General features: G+C 45.0%; 1 protein-coding gene across 2 annotated transcripts; it reads right to left on the bottom strand.

Annotated features, from left to right (window-relative positions):
* Positions 1–1,136: 1,136 nt before the first annotated feature.
* Positions 1,137–3,725, bottom strand: EDDM3B (epididymal protein 3B). 2 transcript variants are annotated; one of them, XM_063698342.1, is made up of 2 exons: positions 3,623–3,725; positions 1,137–1,996 (listed from the first exon to the last, which is right to left on the bottom strand). In XM_063698342.1, exon 2 carries the CDS (start codon positions 1,976–1,978, stop codon positions 1,535–1,537), a length of 444 nt encoding a protein of 147 aa, XP_063554412.1. In that variant the 5' UTR covers positions 1,979–1,996; positions 3,623–3,725; the 3' UTR covers positions 1,137–1,534. The 2 variants fall into 2 exon arrangements, with proteins under 2 accessions (XP_063554412.1, XP_004054898.2); XM_004054850.4 differs by lacking the exon at positions 3,623–3,725 and having other exon boundaries at positions 1,535–2,092.
* Positions 3,726–17,195: the final 13,470 nt, after the last annotated feature.

Raw genomic sequence — 17,195 nt, forward strand, 5'->3', positions numbered from 1 at the left:
ACCATGTTGGTCAGGCTGGTCCCAAATTCCTGATCTCAAATGGTAAACTCTTGACCTCAAACTCCTAACCACCCACCTCGGCCTCTCAAAGTGCTGGGATTACAAATGTGAGCCAACATACCCAGCATGTATTTTTATTTTATAAATCCCCATCTCTAGAGTTAGGGAGATCAAATGATTGATGAGCACTTGTTATGTTTGTTTATCAAAGTCAAAATGAAAGTACTAAGCCAAATAATGAGTTGAGAAAAGAAGCAATTTTCACTGAGCACCTACTATGAGCAAGAAACCATGCTACATGTTTTACACCCAGTGAGTTCTGCCAATGCCCCAAAATCTGAATGGAACTAAAGCATGTCACCACTGTGAAAATAAGCAATCTAACAACCCATTTGTTGGAACTCTAAATTATTTTTAACCTTAAAGAAATGTGATTTGGGGGCCTCAGTCACATGCCAGACCACTGTAACCAAGGCAGCTATAACCGTGGTTTCTATGTTTATAGATTAAACCTTCTTTCTTAGCTGCATTGTTTGATGAAATGTTGTAAATTACTGAAGGGTACAGGGGAAGACTCCTTCCCTCTCCACTGTTGATCTTCATGATAGAGTAACTTCCCTCTCCTCTTAGAAAGACTTCATCGCTATCACATTAAGATGGAATGTTAAATACACTCTTTTAAATTGGAAAGGAAATGAAAACAAGCTATAAAGAAAAGGAAAGAAGACTTGGGGGACAAACTGTAACTAATTAATTTGTTGTAACTCTTAAACCAGCTGTTATAGAAATTGTTGTAATCCTGTTAAATTCTTTTGTCTTTTTCCTGCATAAGCAAGAACTTAATTTTCAGCTTTGGAACACTGACTCCATTTCTGTGGAGTCTGTGTGTTACCAAATGGCCACTCCTTGCCTTTTGCTTGAATCAACTCTTTAAAACTGGATTCTGACCCTTTTGATTATTTCAAATTGATGCTGCAATCAATGCCTACATCACAACTTGTCTTGAACTAAGCACACAATCATTAATACCCTCATCATATACACAAACATATTACATACATTAGATATGCACCCATAAAATACACCTTCAATCCCTTGCACAGCATCAATCACATGCATAGTCTAGATCACACACACCCATATCAATCACACTATACTCACTCCGTGCACATAACATATATGAATGTCACACACATTGGAGTCATATAATTTATTTAGGGAAGGGAAGATTGTTCAGCTTGGGTATGTATCAAGAGAGTCTTGGGTTGATCAAGAACAGAAGCCATATGAGCTGAATGTCGACAAAAGTATAAGAGTAAATTAGGTAAATGAAGACAAAAGTGTATTCCAGGCAGAGAAACAACACAGGCAAAGTTATGGTATCAAGAAATTATGCTATTCATAACTCTAAGTATTTGGAAAACATTGACAAATAAATGCAAGAGGGGAGTGGTAGGACTATTGATGGAGGCAGGGGCTGCTACTTAGAAAGCACTGAATACTCTACCAATACCTGAGGATGTGCATAGACTTTCTAGTTGCTGATAGGTTCTACCATCTTTAGGTCTTCTATGCTATCAACATACCCATCCATGCTACAATGGAATTCAATGTAGTTGAAGCTCCTGCTCTCTGTGTAGCTATTTTTGGAATTCTCCTGGTGACACTTGAGTACTTTGAGAGGATTCTGGACCCATACATATGCATTTCGGAAGCGATCCATCCAGTTGTCACTAGAGCATATATGCTCGATTTTGTACCATGAGATATAGATAAACATGTGAGAGCTCTTGTCTTTCAGAGCTTCATTTTCTCTCATGAGGACATCACATTTGTACTCTTTGAATTCTCGACTTGGACTTAAGTAGTGCTGTTTCATGAATTCTCTCCAAGAAACTTCTTTGCTCTGTACAAACAGTGTGCATAGGATGCAAAGCAGGGCCAAGAGTGTGCCCCAGATCTTTAGAGACGATGCCATCTCAGTCACCGGGGCCACCTGCGTGTCCACGGAGAAGAGAAAGAAAAGCATTATCCAGACAATGCCCAGAGAGCTGAACTCCACCTTAAAATTCCTTCCCCACCAGGCAGGCACTTGGGTGCAATTTTACTATTTGGTTCCCCGATGAGAAGATGATAATTCTCATTAGAGAATAGAGTTTCTAAGAACTAAAAACACGCTTCAGCCTGTGTAAGCGAAACACATAATTAGAAAAAATAGATGAAGTTCATTTTGAGAATTCCAACCATCTCCTCTCATCCCTGTCTTACACCCAACCTGAGGAGCCAATCACCCTTCAGGTGGCTCCTTTTCACCAGACCAACTCTCAGGAGATCATGTGTCCAAAAGAGAATGATATTTTAAGGTTTATGTCCTTGAAGTGGAAAGGGTTGTCAGATTTTAGGGAAATGTAGAAGATGAGTAACTACTTGGGAAGTGGTTCCTAGGTAGGAAGGCTTCGATTTGCTGAAATGACAGCCTAGCCTGCAATTACTTCTTGCATGCTTCTCCAATTACTTAATGATGCTTCTCCAATCTTGACTTCCTTATAACACTTTCTCTAAAGCCTGAGTGGAACGTATGTTCATTACTAACTACCCATATTCCCTCTCAGGGTTCATTCCCCTAATTATCACTATTACAAATGATCTTCGTTTGTCAGAGCTGCCCCTTGAAAATGTCATCATAAAAGAACTCCAGTTTTGAGGTTTTCATTTGTTTATTTATTTTTGAGACAGAGTCTCACTGTGTCACCCAGGCTGGAGTGCAGTGGCACAGTCTTGGCTCACTGCAACCTTCGCCTCCAGGGTTCAATAGATTCTCTGTCTCAGCCTCCCACGTAGCTGAGATTATAGGTGCCCGCCACCACACCCAGCTAATTTTTGTATTTTTTTTAGTAGAGACAATGTTTCGCCATGTTGGCCAGGCTAGTATCAAAATCCTGGCCTCAAGTGATCTACCCACCTCGGTTTCCCAAAGTGCTGGGATTCTCAGGCATGAGCCACTACACCCAACCAGAATTCCAGATTTGAAATATTCCTGTAATCAATCAAGTACCAAGACTAAAAGAGCCCCCACAGTGGCTTCTGTGGTGATAGCATGGAGTGTGGGGATCTTTTTGAAAGAGTCTACCGTTTAAACTAGTGCTCTGTCCTCATTTACCATGAGAAGTGTTCCCGCTCTTACTGAATCTCTAACCTGACTCACAACTCTGAGCACTGGTGTCCTCAGATGGACTTAATAATAGCTCCCTACAGACCTGCAAGAGTCTAATGAGACGCTTGTATTTGAGAGCACTTCTAATGATGTCAAATGTCCACATCAGACACAGAACAAAGGGTCAGTACTTCCTATCTGTGGAACCCTGTCTTGATGATAAAGACCTACAGAGGATAGAAGAGCAGGACGTAAGCAGTTTTAATGCATTGTGTTTGAGAAGACTGGGGGTGAAGGAAGGGAGGGGCAGGGAAAGCTTGTATCAGTGGGACTGAGGCTGACCAGAATTCACACCTTTGTTTTCCATGATTTGGATCCTTCTCCATTTTTTGCTATCTAAAAGTTCAATCAGCCTCCTTTCAGTGCTCCTGGCTGTCCCCCAAACATCCTCAGCAGAGCCCTTCTTACCCTACTCAGACTCCAAGTTCAGGTCACTGGTTGTAGTGGGGATCAGTGTGTGGATCTGAAGAGCAGAGTCTGAGTCCTCCTTTCCTCAGAGCCCTGGAAATCTGCAGCAGTGGAGAAAGGAATAGCAGGGGGAGCTGCAGGGCTCCAGCTGATTGGTGGTGGAGGTGGTGATGGGGAATAGCCTTATTATGTGAACTTGTTCCTGTATCTTCTCATCTGGAACACTTGAGTTTATTCAGACAGTGGCCTTAAGCAAAGGCTACAAACATCAAAGGCTGACTCCAGGGCACAGAAGAAGTGCAAGACCCTAGAGTGAGGTGACCCCAGAAAGGGGTTATCTGGTGCTATCAGTAGACAATGAGAGACCTGGCTTCTGCACTCAATTTCTGACAAAGTTCTGGGAAGTCCCTGGAGGGTTATGCTATGTTACACAGAAACTTCTCTGAAGAAAGCCACTTATAACGTTGTGAACTGTGGGACTTTCATTGAGAGGTGAAAGAGTATCTAGTGAAACTGGTGGCCAGATAGTTATGATTAGGTAGCCAGTATCTGAAGTTTTACTAGGCAGTTTGTTATTGTCGATGAAAAGAGTCAGCTGGGTGTGGTGGCTCACGCCTGTAATCCCAGCATTTTGGGAGGCCAAGGCAGGAGGATCACCGGAGGTCAGGAGTTCAAGACCTACCTGGCCGAGGTGGTGAAACCCCATCTCTACTAAAAATACAAAAATTAGCTGGGCGTGGTGGTGGGCACCTGTAATCCCAGCTACTTGGGAGGCCGAGGCAGGTGAATCGCTTGAACCTGGGAGGCAGAGGTTGCAGTGAGCTGAGATCACGCCATTGCACTCCAGCCTGGGCAACAGGAGCAAAACACCATTTCAAAAAAAAGAGTCAAACTCTGTAAGATATTTGAAAAGATTTATTCTGAGCCAAATATGAGTGACCATGGCCTATGACACAGCTCTCAGGAGGTCCTGAGGACATGTGCCCAAGGTGGCTGGAGCACAGCTGGTTTTATACATTTTAGAGAGGCATGAAACATCAATCAAATACATTTAAGAAATACATTGGTTTGGTCCAGCAAGGCGGGACAACTCAAAGCTGATGGGGAGTGGGGGGCCTCCAGGCTATAAGTGAATTTAAACATTTTCTGGTTGACAACTAGTTTTGTCTAAAGACCTGGGATTGATAGAAAGGGAATATTCAGGTTAAAATAAAGATGGTAGAGACCAATTCTTTTGAAGTCTTATAGTGGCTGCCCTTAGAGACAATAGATGACAAATGCTTCCCTTTCAGATCTTAATTAATATCTTTAGGATTGGAAGGTCTGGAAGAAAAATATTTAGCTATGTTAATAGAGATTCTTTACAGATGCAAATTTTCCCCCACAAAGAACAGCTTTGCAGGGCAATTTCAAAATGTGGCAAAGAAACATGTTTTGGGGCAAAATACTTTTCTTTTTTGTCTGGTAATGTTATGCCAGAGTCAGGTTGGAAAGTAAAACATGATATACAGGGTTAAATAAAACTCATCTGATGAGAATTGATGATTTGTAGGGCATGACTCCCCAGACCCCTTAGATAGCAATTTGGGCAAGATAAAAAAATCAGAGTTTAGTCCTCATTAACAATAACCTTTGCTAACACTGTAGTGCTTACTGCCTTAGTAAAATGTCAGGTAGCCTAGCCATAGTTTCCACAATGTTCCTACATATCACATCTGACTCTGAAGTATGCGTCACAAGGTGTTGACCTAGTTGTTTTACAGGAACTCAAGACACAGACCTAAACTCAGCTCACGCTGGTCAAGACCACCAGCCCTTAAACTGAGTTTGTGTGAGCATCCCATGGGTGACCTTTCCATATCACATCTGGAATTTCCACCACGTTTCATACCAACTCCCCCTAAATTGGTATATGCAACGAATATTGTTTCAGTAACAGTAACCAAAGGTTTCACTTATGGATAATGTAAGATACTTGAATGTATTTTCTTTTTCTATTTATTTATTTACTTTGGAGACAGAATCTCCCTCTGTCACCCAGGCTGGAGTGCAGTGGAGCAATCTTGGCTCACTGCAACCTCCATTTCCCAGGCTCAAGTGAATCTCCTGCCTCAGCCTCCCAAGCAGCTGGGACTACAGGCGGGCACCCCCACACCCTGGTAGTTTTTTGTATTTTTGGTAGAGGCGAGGTTTCGTCATGTTGGCCAGGCTGGTCTCGAACTCCTGCCCTTAAGTGATCCGCCCGTTTCGGCCTCACAAAGTGCTGGGATTACAGACGTGAGCCATTGTACCTGGTCTTGAATGTATTTTCTATCAACATCTGCAAGGCCACTCCTACCTGAGCCACCTTGGTTGAGTTTGTCACTGGACCACCTAGCTATTAGAATGTCAGAATATTCCGTTTATATCCAGAACTTTTCTTCATACTTCAGCTCCTGTCAAGCAATCATTGAATAATAGGGAATCATGTGCTGATAGACTCTGTGGGGCACGGGAGAGATTGTTCCTATGGAACTGAACTGGGGTCTGATCGTCCAGCACAGTAAGATCAAATATCCACACCAAGGTCTGCGGCAGGAGAAAGGAGGGAGTTTATTTGCAAAGCAGCAAGCAAGGAGAACCTTGTGGCTCACACTGAAGACCTGACCTCTCTGATGACTTCAGGTAAGGGTTTTTAAAGGCGGGAAAAGGCCGGGTTCGGTGGCTGACGCCTGTAATCCCAGCACTTTGGGAGGCCGAGGCAGGCGGATCACGAGGTCAGGAGATCGAGACCATCCCAGCTAATACGGTGAAACCCCGTCTCTACTAAAAATACAAAAAATTAGCCGAGCATGGTGGCAGGCGCCTGCAGTCCCAGCTACTCGGGAGGCTGAGGCAGGAGAATGGCGTGAACCTGGGGGGTGGAGCTTCCAGTGAGCCGAGATAGTGCCACTGCACTCCAGCCTGGGCGACAAAGCGAAACTCCGTCTCAAAAAAATAAATAAATAATTAAATAAAGGCGGGAATAAATTTCAGGAAAGCAAAAGTTACAGGCAAAATAGTAAATTAAAATGTGGAGATTACACATTAGTTTGGCTGAATAAGGCGAGGTATTGAAGCAGGGGCTCACAGGTCATAGGTAGATTCAAAGATCATCTGATTTGCAATTGGTTAAGGAGATGAAAGTTTGTTTAAGAATGGGGGCCAGCAGAACAGAATGTTAGCTTTGGATCATGGGTGTGACTTTCTCCGGGCCACTCGAAATAATTTAGATGAACGGGGGTGAGAGTTTAGTCCTCAGTTTCCCCCTTATCTGAGGTCTATGTGCCAGCAGATCTGTTTGTTGGGGGTCTGAGTTTCTGAAGAACTCAGGGATGTATGTTAAGATGCTATTTTTAGTTTCTATAGGGAACCAAACATCCCCTGATTCTAACTTCCCTGGCTATTGTTTTAAGCTAGCATTACCTTCTTGCTTACCTAGTTCCTCTTTTTTCTTTTCAAGGCTAGCTAAGAAATTGAAGATTTTCGTTTATTTCCATGCTGGATTGGGGAGGGTGCCCTGCTCGCCTCTAAGATAGATCCCTGCTCTGTCTTATTGCCTCAGAGCAGGTTCTATGCATCCTCCTACTCTCTAGGTCTTTTGATGATAGGGAAGAGATAAAGGAAACAATTCTGGGCATCTGGATTTGGATGACTTGAGAGGCGACTCTGAGGGAAAATCAGTCGTTTGTCATGTGCCCACACATCCAGAGCTCTTTCCAACAAGTGCGCATTATCTATTGAAGACTTAAATTCAAGTAGTGACTCAAGGAATGTAGAGAGAGGTGGGAGAGAGAAGCTACCTGAGCCAATGTTCGAAGAAGCAAGCTAAGAAAGAGCTCTATAGCTTTTCAAGGCATCATATCTGATGATATATTCTAGTACATCAGTGAGTAATTTTGAGAATTTTTAGAAGTAATGCATTTGAAAGTAGTTTTAAAACAATAAAGTGGAACCAAATGCAGGCTTGGCTGCTTGCAAAACCAATAACAAGGACAAGATGCAGTGAAAAGAAAGAAGATTTATTCCAGAGCTAGCACTGGGGAAGTGGCCATAGCTTGTGCCTTAAAGGAACCATTTCAAACTTTAGCCTGAGGAGAGGGGCTTACAAAGGGAACTTGCAGTGGGTGGCATGCAAGGAGTGGTGCTGGGTGCAGGTCTGCACGTCTCGTTCTGGTGGCTATCTTGCGTCTTGGTCCACCTGGAGCATGGGCTGGCATCATCCCCACAATGGCCGGGTTGTTGACTAACTGCTTCGAGGTAATCTCTGGAATTTTGCAGCTGGGTTTCCATGCCTGTAATCTGTCTCAAAATTAGTCCCTAGAACTTCTAAGTAAGCACGTATTTAGATACAAGCATACAGTCAGATAAATGTATGTGATGTAAGGGAGTGTACAGTGGGAAATGGCGGGGGAACAAAGACTCTTAGTATGTTTCAAAGCTATGTATTAAGACTGAGGAGGGGAAAAAATTTCTGCAGTTTGCTTCAAGGTTATATCTTGAGACTAAAAAAAAGAGAGAAAAAAGTTTCAAAATGCATTTTTTTCTTTCTTTCTTTCTTTTTTTTTTTTTTGGGGGGGCGAGTTTTTGCTCTGTTGCCCAGGTTGGAGTGCAGTGGCATGATCTTGGGTCACTACAACCTCCACCTCCTGGATTCAAGTGATTCTCCTGCCTCAGCCTCCCAAGTAGCTGGGATTACAGGTGCCCTGCCACCATGCCCGGCTAATTTTTGTATTTTTAGTAGAGATGAGGTTTCACATGTTGGTCAAGCGGGCCTTGAACTGTTGACCTCAGGTGATGCACCTGCGTAGGCCTCCCAAAGTGCAAGGATTACAGGCCTGAGCACTGTGCCGGGCCTAAAATGCATCTTTGAAGTTCAGTTACTTGGTTACAGCTCCCCACTGTCAAATCCCATCCATTTCTCTGGGAAGTGGTCAATGCAGTCGATCTGGCTACTTCCTGCTGAAAAGAGGCATAATTAGGAGGTAATGGGATGGAATCTGCTTACCTGGAGTTGGAAATATTCTTGAATTCCCAGATTGACAGTGGGAACTTGCTGGAGCATTTTGGTATGGGGAACTAAGAGCTGCTGAGAAAGTCTGTCTTGCATCCCCATACAGACAGCACAACAGCAATAAAATCCATAGCAGCTGAAGAAGACACTGAGTGGAATGCCAATTAAACTATGTATGAGTCTTCCATGCACTAGGGAGTTGACTAAAGCGTGCCATCACAAGGCCTTGGGATGAGGCATCTATGGTGGAAATATTGTTATTTAAGCCTTCATAGCTAGGGTTACACTGTGGGAATAATCTGATACACACACACACACACACACACACACACACACACACACACATACACACAAGACTCAGTCTTAGTTAATGCACATGTGCCACCTTGGGCTGCAGGCAGGATATCTAAGGCCATACAGTTCTTTAAGGCTGTCTAATCTGTGAGGTTTCTTCAGGGAGAAAAGTGATGGCAGAGTGAGTGTTATTAAAGGCAGCAGCCATATGCTTAGCTACGGCCTCTACTTGTAATTTTACATCTATGGCCGCCTCCTGGGGGGTAAAACCACAAGGGTGTCCATTTCTGATGACAATATCTGGCTTTTATGCTTTCCCAATTGGCAGGGAGAGGATCCAGATGGGATAGGATATGTCCCGGTAAGGGTGCCCCCAGTTGCATCCCCTGGTTCCATTATAAAGTAAGTAACGCAACCATGAGTGCTGCAGGCCCATAGCCAACCCTAGGTGGAGGGATGGGCCCCAGTATGAAGATGGGCATTATTCTGCTATCCTAGCCACATACCATCAGTTATCTGGAGAGATTGGCTACATTGTTGAGGATGTAACCATCCCATATGGTGGGCTATGGTGTGCTTGACCCATTACTTGTATTTGTACAGCGGTCAGACATCCCATGCCATCACATACAGCATATCCCAAGGTGGGGGTACCGTTAATCTATTAATAGAATGGTAAATAAGGTGTCTCTGAGTTTCCTTGTAGGAGGGGAACCCACTGTGGGAGGTGCTATGATCATAGAAGGGGAATGGTATGAACTCCTATACCAGGTATATAAATGACTCCAATTGCTCAGGTTGGCGGCTTGTAAGCACCATGGCAAGCATGCAGTGCAGGAAAGGAGTAGTTCCCACAGACCCAGCAGTCTGTTTTATTTTGAAGAGAAGCCACCGTTTGTAATGCACTAGGTCAGCGAGAGCCTCTCTCCCATAGCGTGTCCCTTCGTGCAGATGCTTAAAATTGGGTAAACTAAGGCCTCAGGGAGTAAGATCATCCTGTAACCATTCGTTTCCCAGAGAGAATTAGAATCTGTTTTATCAAACTCCAGGCCCTGGTGCATTTTTTATGTTGTTCAGTGTAATGAGGTTTGAAGTCTGATAAGTTCAAATGGGATATTAAGGCCTCCAATGTTTTTGCTTCCCAAGCAGCCTGTTTTGCAGTCTTATTGGCTGCCTGACGGCCTTTGGTTGTTTGCAAATTTTTTTTTAGATAGAGTTTTGCTCTTGTCACCCAGGCTGGAGTTCAATGGTTCGATCTTGGCTCACTGCAACCTCTGCTTCCCAGGTTCAAGTGATTCTCCTGCCTCAGCCTCCTGAGTAGTTGGGATTACAGGCACCCGCCACCATGCCTGGATAATTGTTTTGGTATTTTTTAATAGAGATGGGGTTTCACCATGTTAGCCAGGCTCATCTCAAATTCCTGACCTCAGGTGATCCACCCACCTCGGTCTTCCAAAATACTGGGATTACAGGCATGAGCCACCTGCGCCTGACCGGTTGTTTGCAAATTATCTTTCTTGTGTCCGGGGCAGTGCACAACGGAGGTGTGGGCAGGCAAGGCAACTGCTTCTAATACGGCCAGAATTTCCACTGGGTGCTTAATGTCCTTGTCTCCTGATGTCAAGAGGCCTCTTTCTTCCCAGATGGCTCCATGAGCATGTCCTTTCATGAAAGCGTAGATGGAATCAGTGTAAATGTTTTCTTGCTTCCCCTGGGACAGTTTAAAGCTCTGGTAAGAGCAATTAACTCAACCCTTTGTGTGGAGATAAGGGCATGGGCTTGTATTACCCTGTTGGTGGTCACCATGACATACCCAGCTCTGTGTTGTCCATCTTCCATGAAACTGCTCCCCTAGGTTACAGTTCTCCATCTGGAGCATCCAATGGCTGGTCTGACAGGTCCTGCCTGCTGGAATAGACTGCATGAACAATTTCTAAAATGTCATACTCTAGCCTGGAATCAGATTCAGTAGCTGGGAGCAGTGAGGAAGAGTTTAGAGCCATGGAGGTTTGCAAGGTGATATTTGAGTCATCCAAGAGGATGGCTTGGTATTTCCCCATTCACCCCACAGTGAGCCAGTAACCTCCCTTTTGTTCTAGCAAAGTCAACACCTGATGGGGCACAAAGATAGTGACCTGCTGTCCCAGGGTAAACTTTTCTGCTTTCTGTAGGACTTCACAAGTGACTGCCAATGCTTGAAGGCAAGGGTCCACCCTTAGTCATTTGATTCAATTGTTTAGAAAAATAGTGTATTGTCTTCAGCTTCTGGATTAGCACACCTAGACTGACCTATGCCTTGTTTCTTATAAATGTAGAGTTTGAATGGCCTTTGGGATTCTGGCAATCCCAACACTGGGGCTGATACTAGTTTTTCCTTGATGATATTAAATCTGTGTTGGCACTTGGCCGTCCAAGGCAGGCGCTCAGAGTCTAATCCCTTTAGGGTTTCATGAAGGGGCTTAGTCATCAGTCCAAAACTAGAACTCCAAATCCAACAGAAGCCAGCCATGCCTAAGAATCCTTGCAGTTGTCTCCTATTTTCAGGAGCTTTGATGGCTCCTCTTGCCTTTCTTTAACCTGAATCTGAGATAAGTTTACTTTTTGTTTACAGATTTGTAAACAGACACTTTGTATCCACCCTGGGCCAGGTGGTTTAGAACTAGGATGGTGTTAGACAAACATTTTTCCTGCTTGAGGCTATCTATAAGTAAGTCATCTACATAGTATAGCAGGACTCCATCAAGTTTTGTTTTGAGATGGAGTCTCACTCTTTCACCCATGCTGGAGTGCAGTGGCGCAATCTCAGCTCACTGCAACCTCCGCCTCCTGGGTTCAAGCGATTCTCCTGTCTCAGCCTCCCAAGTAGCTGGGATTACAGGCACACGCCACCATTCCCAGCTAATTTTTTGTATTTTTAGTAGAGACAGGTTTCACTATGTTGGCCAGGCTGGTCTTGAACTCCTGACCTTGACTGATCTACGTGTCTTGGCCTCCCAAAGTGCTGGGATTACAGGTGTGAGGCACCGTGCCTGGTCGTTCTTCTTGCTTTTTGAGACAAGGTCTTGCTCTGTCACCCAGGCTGGAGTACAGTGGTGTGATCATGGCTCACTGCAGCTTCAAACTCCTGGGCTCACATGACCCTCCCATCTCAACCTCCCAAGTAGTTGGGACTACAGGCATGTTCCACCATGCCAGGCAAATTTTTTGTTGTTGTTTTGAGAGAGTTTCACTCTTGTTGCCCAGGCTGGAATGCAATGGCACTATCTCAGCTCACTGCAACCTCCGCCTCCCAGGTTCAAGTGATTCTCCTGCCTCAGTCTCCCGAGTAGCTGGGATTACAGGCATGCACCACCACGCCCAGCTAATTTTGTATTTTTAGTAGAGATGGGGTTTCTCCATGTTGGTCAGGCTGGTCTCGAACTCCCAGCCTCAGGTGATCTTCCTGCCTTGGCCTCCCAAAGTGCTGAGATTACAGGCATGAGCCACTGCTCCTGGCCCAAGGCCAATTTTTTAATTATTTGTAGAGACAGGACCTCACTATGTTGCCCAGACAGGTCTTGAACTCCTGGGCTCAAGCAATCCTAGTGCTTCAGCCTCCTGAAGTGCTGGGATTACAGGCATAAACCACTATGGCCAGCAAGGAAGGTCACTTTGGTCTTTAGGTCATGCCATTCAAAAGTAAACAATTGTTGGGTTGCAGAAAAATGCATCCTTTAGATCCAACACTGAAAACCATCTGTAGTTTCCAGATATAGCAGTAAAATATATGGGTTAGGTACCATTGGATGAATATCCTGGACTATTTCATTAATAGCGCTCAGGTCTTAAATCGATATTCATTGGAATGTGGCTTTCTTACAGGCAGGATGGGAGTGTTATATAGGAACTTATAACGACAGGTCAGTCCATTATCCAGAAATTTTTGTAGGATAGATTTTATCTCTTCTGAGGCTTCCTTTTTTAATGGGTGATTTTTTTTTCCAGGGCACTCCAGGCCCCTCTTTTATCTCCATGTGCACTGGCTGCATGTTTCTTGCTTTTCCTGAGACCCTGTCTGCCCAAATGCAATATTCACTCTTTTGCAGACTTCTGGGGAAAAAGCTTTTTCCTTTTTCATCTCAGGGTGAGTGAGTAGCATCTATAGTCACAGTGTCTGTTCTGGTGGGACCTGCAGGTATAGTTGCTGTTTTTCTGGGGAAAAAGTTACTTGAGCACTTAATTTGCATAGTATGTCTTGTTCTAGCAGGAGAATCAGCCATTCTGGCATATAGAGAAGGCTGTGCCTTAGTTCCAGGTTTTCCAGTTTGCATTCTGAAGGTTGTAAGAAAGCCTTTTGCTGCCTTCCTCCTGCAACCCCTGTCACAGGCACAGTCATTTTGGTGTTCTTTGCCTCTGGGGTGTTAGGAACTGAGTAGGTCACTCCCTTTTTGACCAATAAATCGATTAGTTTGTTCCCCACTGTCAATTGCACCCAGGGCTTCTGTGAGGAAATTCCTCATTCTCTATCAGAGCTGTAGTCCTGGTTCCACCATCTGCTGGTGGGTCCTTTCCTTCGCGCTTTCCTCCTTTTTTGCGGCCCTTGGCTCCCTTCATTTTGGGGCAGTTAACCTTCCAGTGGCCCTCTTCCTTATGATAGGTGCATTGGTTGTGGCCCAAAGGCTTATCCTGACTTTTCTGGCATGGAGCCTTCTCTGCTCATTCCACATATATGGTGCCTGACTTGTATTTCTTTGCCATTGTACACTGTGAAAGCAATGTCAACTAGCTGAGAAGGGGTAATTCCAGTGCAGCCTCTTTTCTTTTCTAGCTTTCTCTTTATAGCAGGGGCACTCTGCTGAATGAAAGTCTTATATACCAACCTCGAATTCTCAGGGTCTTCTGGTTTCATATCAGTGTATCTGCAGAAGGCTTGGTAAATGCATTCTAAGAATTCAGAGCGGTCCTTATTTGCCCTTTCAATGACTGTCTGAACTTTATTGAAGCTCTTTTGGTTTGGCGCCCCCTCCTGATTCTGACCTGAATGCATGCTTGGTAGTGTTCCAGATGGGTCATGTCCCCATCTCAATTGGGGTCTCAGTTAGGGTTTGTATCTGGAATTGCCCCTGCAGGATCGGAGATATTGTTTGTCTCATGGAGGTGATGGGCCTCTTCATTTGCCTTCTCTATTACTAGCCTTCTTTCATCTGTGGTCAGAAGCATAATAAAAAAGACCAAACATCTGCCCAGTGGGGCTGGTGGGTAGCAAAGATGGATTCAAAGAGATTAGTCATTTTCTGGGGGTCTTCTCTATAAGGTGGTTTGGAGCTTTTCCAATTTAGCAAGTTGGATGTTGAAAATAGGCTGTAAGTCCAGTAATGTCTGACAGATGGCACTTCTATGTGTGAACCACCCATAGGCATCTGCCTAAGTGGGAATTGCCCTGCTCCAGTCACAGTATTGCCCTGTCCAAACAGAGTGCCCTGTTGGGTCTTGGAGGGACAGACCATTCCAACTCCCTCATCATATTGAGATGGGGCAGTAGCCCCTTCCTCCAAATTTGGAGCATCATGTGGTGATGGTGAGGCAGCCAAGTAGCTGTGGAGAAGGTGGTGCAGCAGCCATGGCGGCAGGAGCTGCTGGGACAGCTGGGTTTAAAGCATTTAAAAGAAATCTTTATCCCTTTGTTCCTGCATCTGGCTATCTGGCTTATGAAAGACCCTCTTCTCATCTCTTTGTACAGCCAGCAGAAGCCCCCTGCCCCATCCTGAATCCTGATTTTGCAATAATATGAGAACTTGGAATAAGGCATTTCTTCCCATTTCCCAGATCTCTGACAAAATAATTCTAACTGAATTAAAGTCCAGTACAGGGTACTCCTGTTCAGAGGCCAAATTCATCACCTAATCTGTAAGAAGTCTAAACAGTATTGTAGGCCTGGTGAGGTGGCTCACTCCTGTAATCCCAGCACTTTGGGAAGCCAAGGTGGGCAGATCACCTGAGGTGAGGAGTTTGAGACCAGCCTGGCCAACATGGTGAAACCCCCATCTCTACTAAAAGAGATTAAAAAATTAGCCAGACATGGTGCCTCGTGCCTGTAATCCCAGCTACTCGGGAGGCGGAGGCAGGAGAATCTCTTGAACCCTGGAGACAGAGGTTGCAGTGAGCCAAGATCGTGCCACTGAACTTCAGCCTGGGCAACAGAGTGAGACTCTGTCTCAAGAAACAAACAAAAAAACAAAAAACAATATTGTAATAATAGATCATCTTACTCTTGGTCATGAGTTCCTAGCTATAAGCCCTCCAGTTAGCGAGAATGTGACTCAGGGGCTTCTAGAGGGCATTGAGACCTTGTTGCCCATTCTGGCTTGGTTCCTGTACCTGTACCACTTGACCCTGCTGAAACAGTGGTGACACCTTCTTTTCGCCGCCTTGTTTCTTCTGCTCCTGTACTCATCATCTCCCATAACTAGACTTCTAGAAGTTGGATGGATCTTTCTGACCTCACACAACCAATGTGAGTAAAACCACTCACAGTTCCAATAGGCACGATTGTGCAATTCCTGCCACACAGCAAAAACAGTCAGAGAGATCAGAGAATGAACTTCTTGGACAGGCAGGGGGAGACTGGCAATAATATCCGCTACCACATCAACCTTGTCCCACGTTCAGCTGTTGCTGTGCTCAGTGCTCTGATAAAGGATGACTGAATGGCAACAAAGGGGGATGGCAAATCAGAGACAAAAAGGGGAACAAGGGTTGGAGTTGGGATTACTTAAGGACTTACGCCAGGTGTTTTCAGCCTTGTTTTCACACAGACAGCATTGAGCACTGTAAGCAGGTGACAGGCCCACTTAGATAACCCGCAGAAGAGTCCACACACTTCTTTTCTCCCACAAGGTCTGGCACAGCAGTAAGATATACTTTGGAGTCCTAGAAAGATGACTTAGTCAAAGTGGTAGAGATTGTCCCCCTCCAGGGCTAGGTCCCTGGATTGACCGGGAACTTATGCAGGTCACCTTGGAGAGAAAAGAAAGAAAGAGAAAGAAGGCTGGGCCTGGGGGCTCACATCTATAATCCCAGCACTTTGGGAGGCAGAGGTGGGCAGACCTTCTGAGTTCAGGAGTTTGAGACCAGCCTGGCCAACATAGTGAAACCCCATCTCTACTAAAAATACAGAAATTAGCCTGATGTGGTGGCACTCACCTATAGTCCCAGCTACTTGGGAGGCTTAGGCAGAAGAATTGCTTGAACCTGGGAGGCAGATGTTGCAGTGAGCCGAGATCACACCACTGCACTCCAGCCTGAGCAGCAGAGTGAGACTCTGGGAAAAAAAAGAAAAAAGAGAGAGAAAGAGAGAGATAGGTATGGGCCCAATGTAGATGCTACACACTCACACAGTCACAGATTCAGACAGTGCACTCCCAGATAGATCCCAACTGAGAGGGGCTACATACAAATCCTGAACACTTTTCTCAACCTCAGATGGCCCCACGAAGAGCCAAGTCCAAACAGAACAGAGCTCACATGGTGCCACGGATGATGTACACGCCCAAATGGCATCACAAGCAGCTAGGTCCAAATAGAACAGATCCCAAGTAGCATCACAGAAGAGGCAGAGGGGATCCAGGTGAACTCTGGTTGACTTAGCTAGTTCTGAAGTCCATTGACTTCTTCAGATGTCACTTTCCTTGTACCAGAGAAGGCTAGTAGGTAGCAGACACTGTGACAGGGAGAGAAGGGAGGTTCCTCGAGACAAAGGTATCTCAGCAGCTTCAGGGAAATTTCCTAGTGCCCCAGCGATGGAGTCAGATAGCCATGAGCAGCTGGTATTCGTTAGTGTTTCTTGTCCCATCTCACAGCATGAACGGTTAAGCCCTGGCACATTTCTGCAGCCAATTGCCTCGCTTGTTGGAAACCAGATCAACTGGCTCAGACCACTCAAAACACACAGTGCTTCCCGTATGGGCCACCAAATTTGTAACCAAATTCAGGCTCGGCTGCTTGCTGTTTGCAAAGCCGATAAGAAGGATAAGATGCAGTGAAAATGACCTTATTCCATAGCTGGTGGTTGGCGAATGGCCAAAGCTCATGCCTTAAAGGAACCATTTCAAACTTTAGACTGGGGAGAGGGGCCCTAAAAGGAACTTGTAATGGGTGGCATGCAGGGAGTGGTGCTGGGTACAAGGTCTATGTGTCTTGTTCTGGTGGCTATATTGAGTCGTGGTCCACCTGGAGCATGAGCTGGCATCATCTTAACAATGGCCAGGT

This window comes from Gorilla gorilla, chromosome 15, assembly GCF_029281585.2.
Source record: "Gorilla gorilla gorilla isolate KB3781 chromosome 15, NHGRI_mGorGor1-v2.1_pri, whole genome shotgun sequence".
In the NCBI taxonomy this organism is placed as follows: Eukaryota; Metazoa; Chordata; class Mammalia; order Primates; family Hominidae; genus Gorilla; species Gorilla gorilla.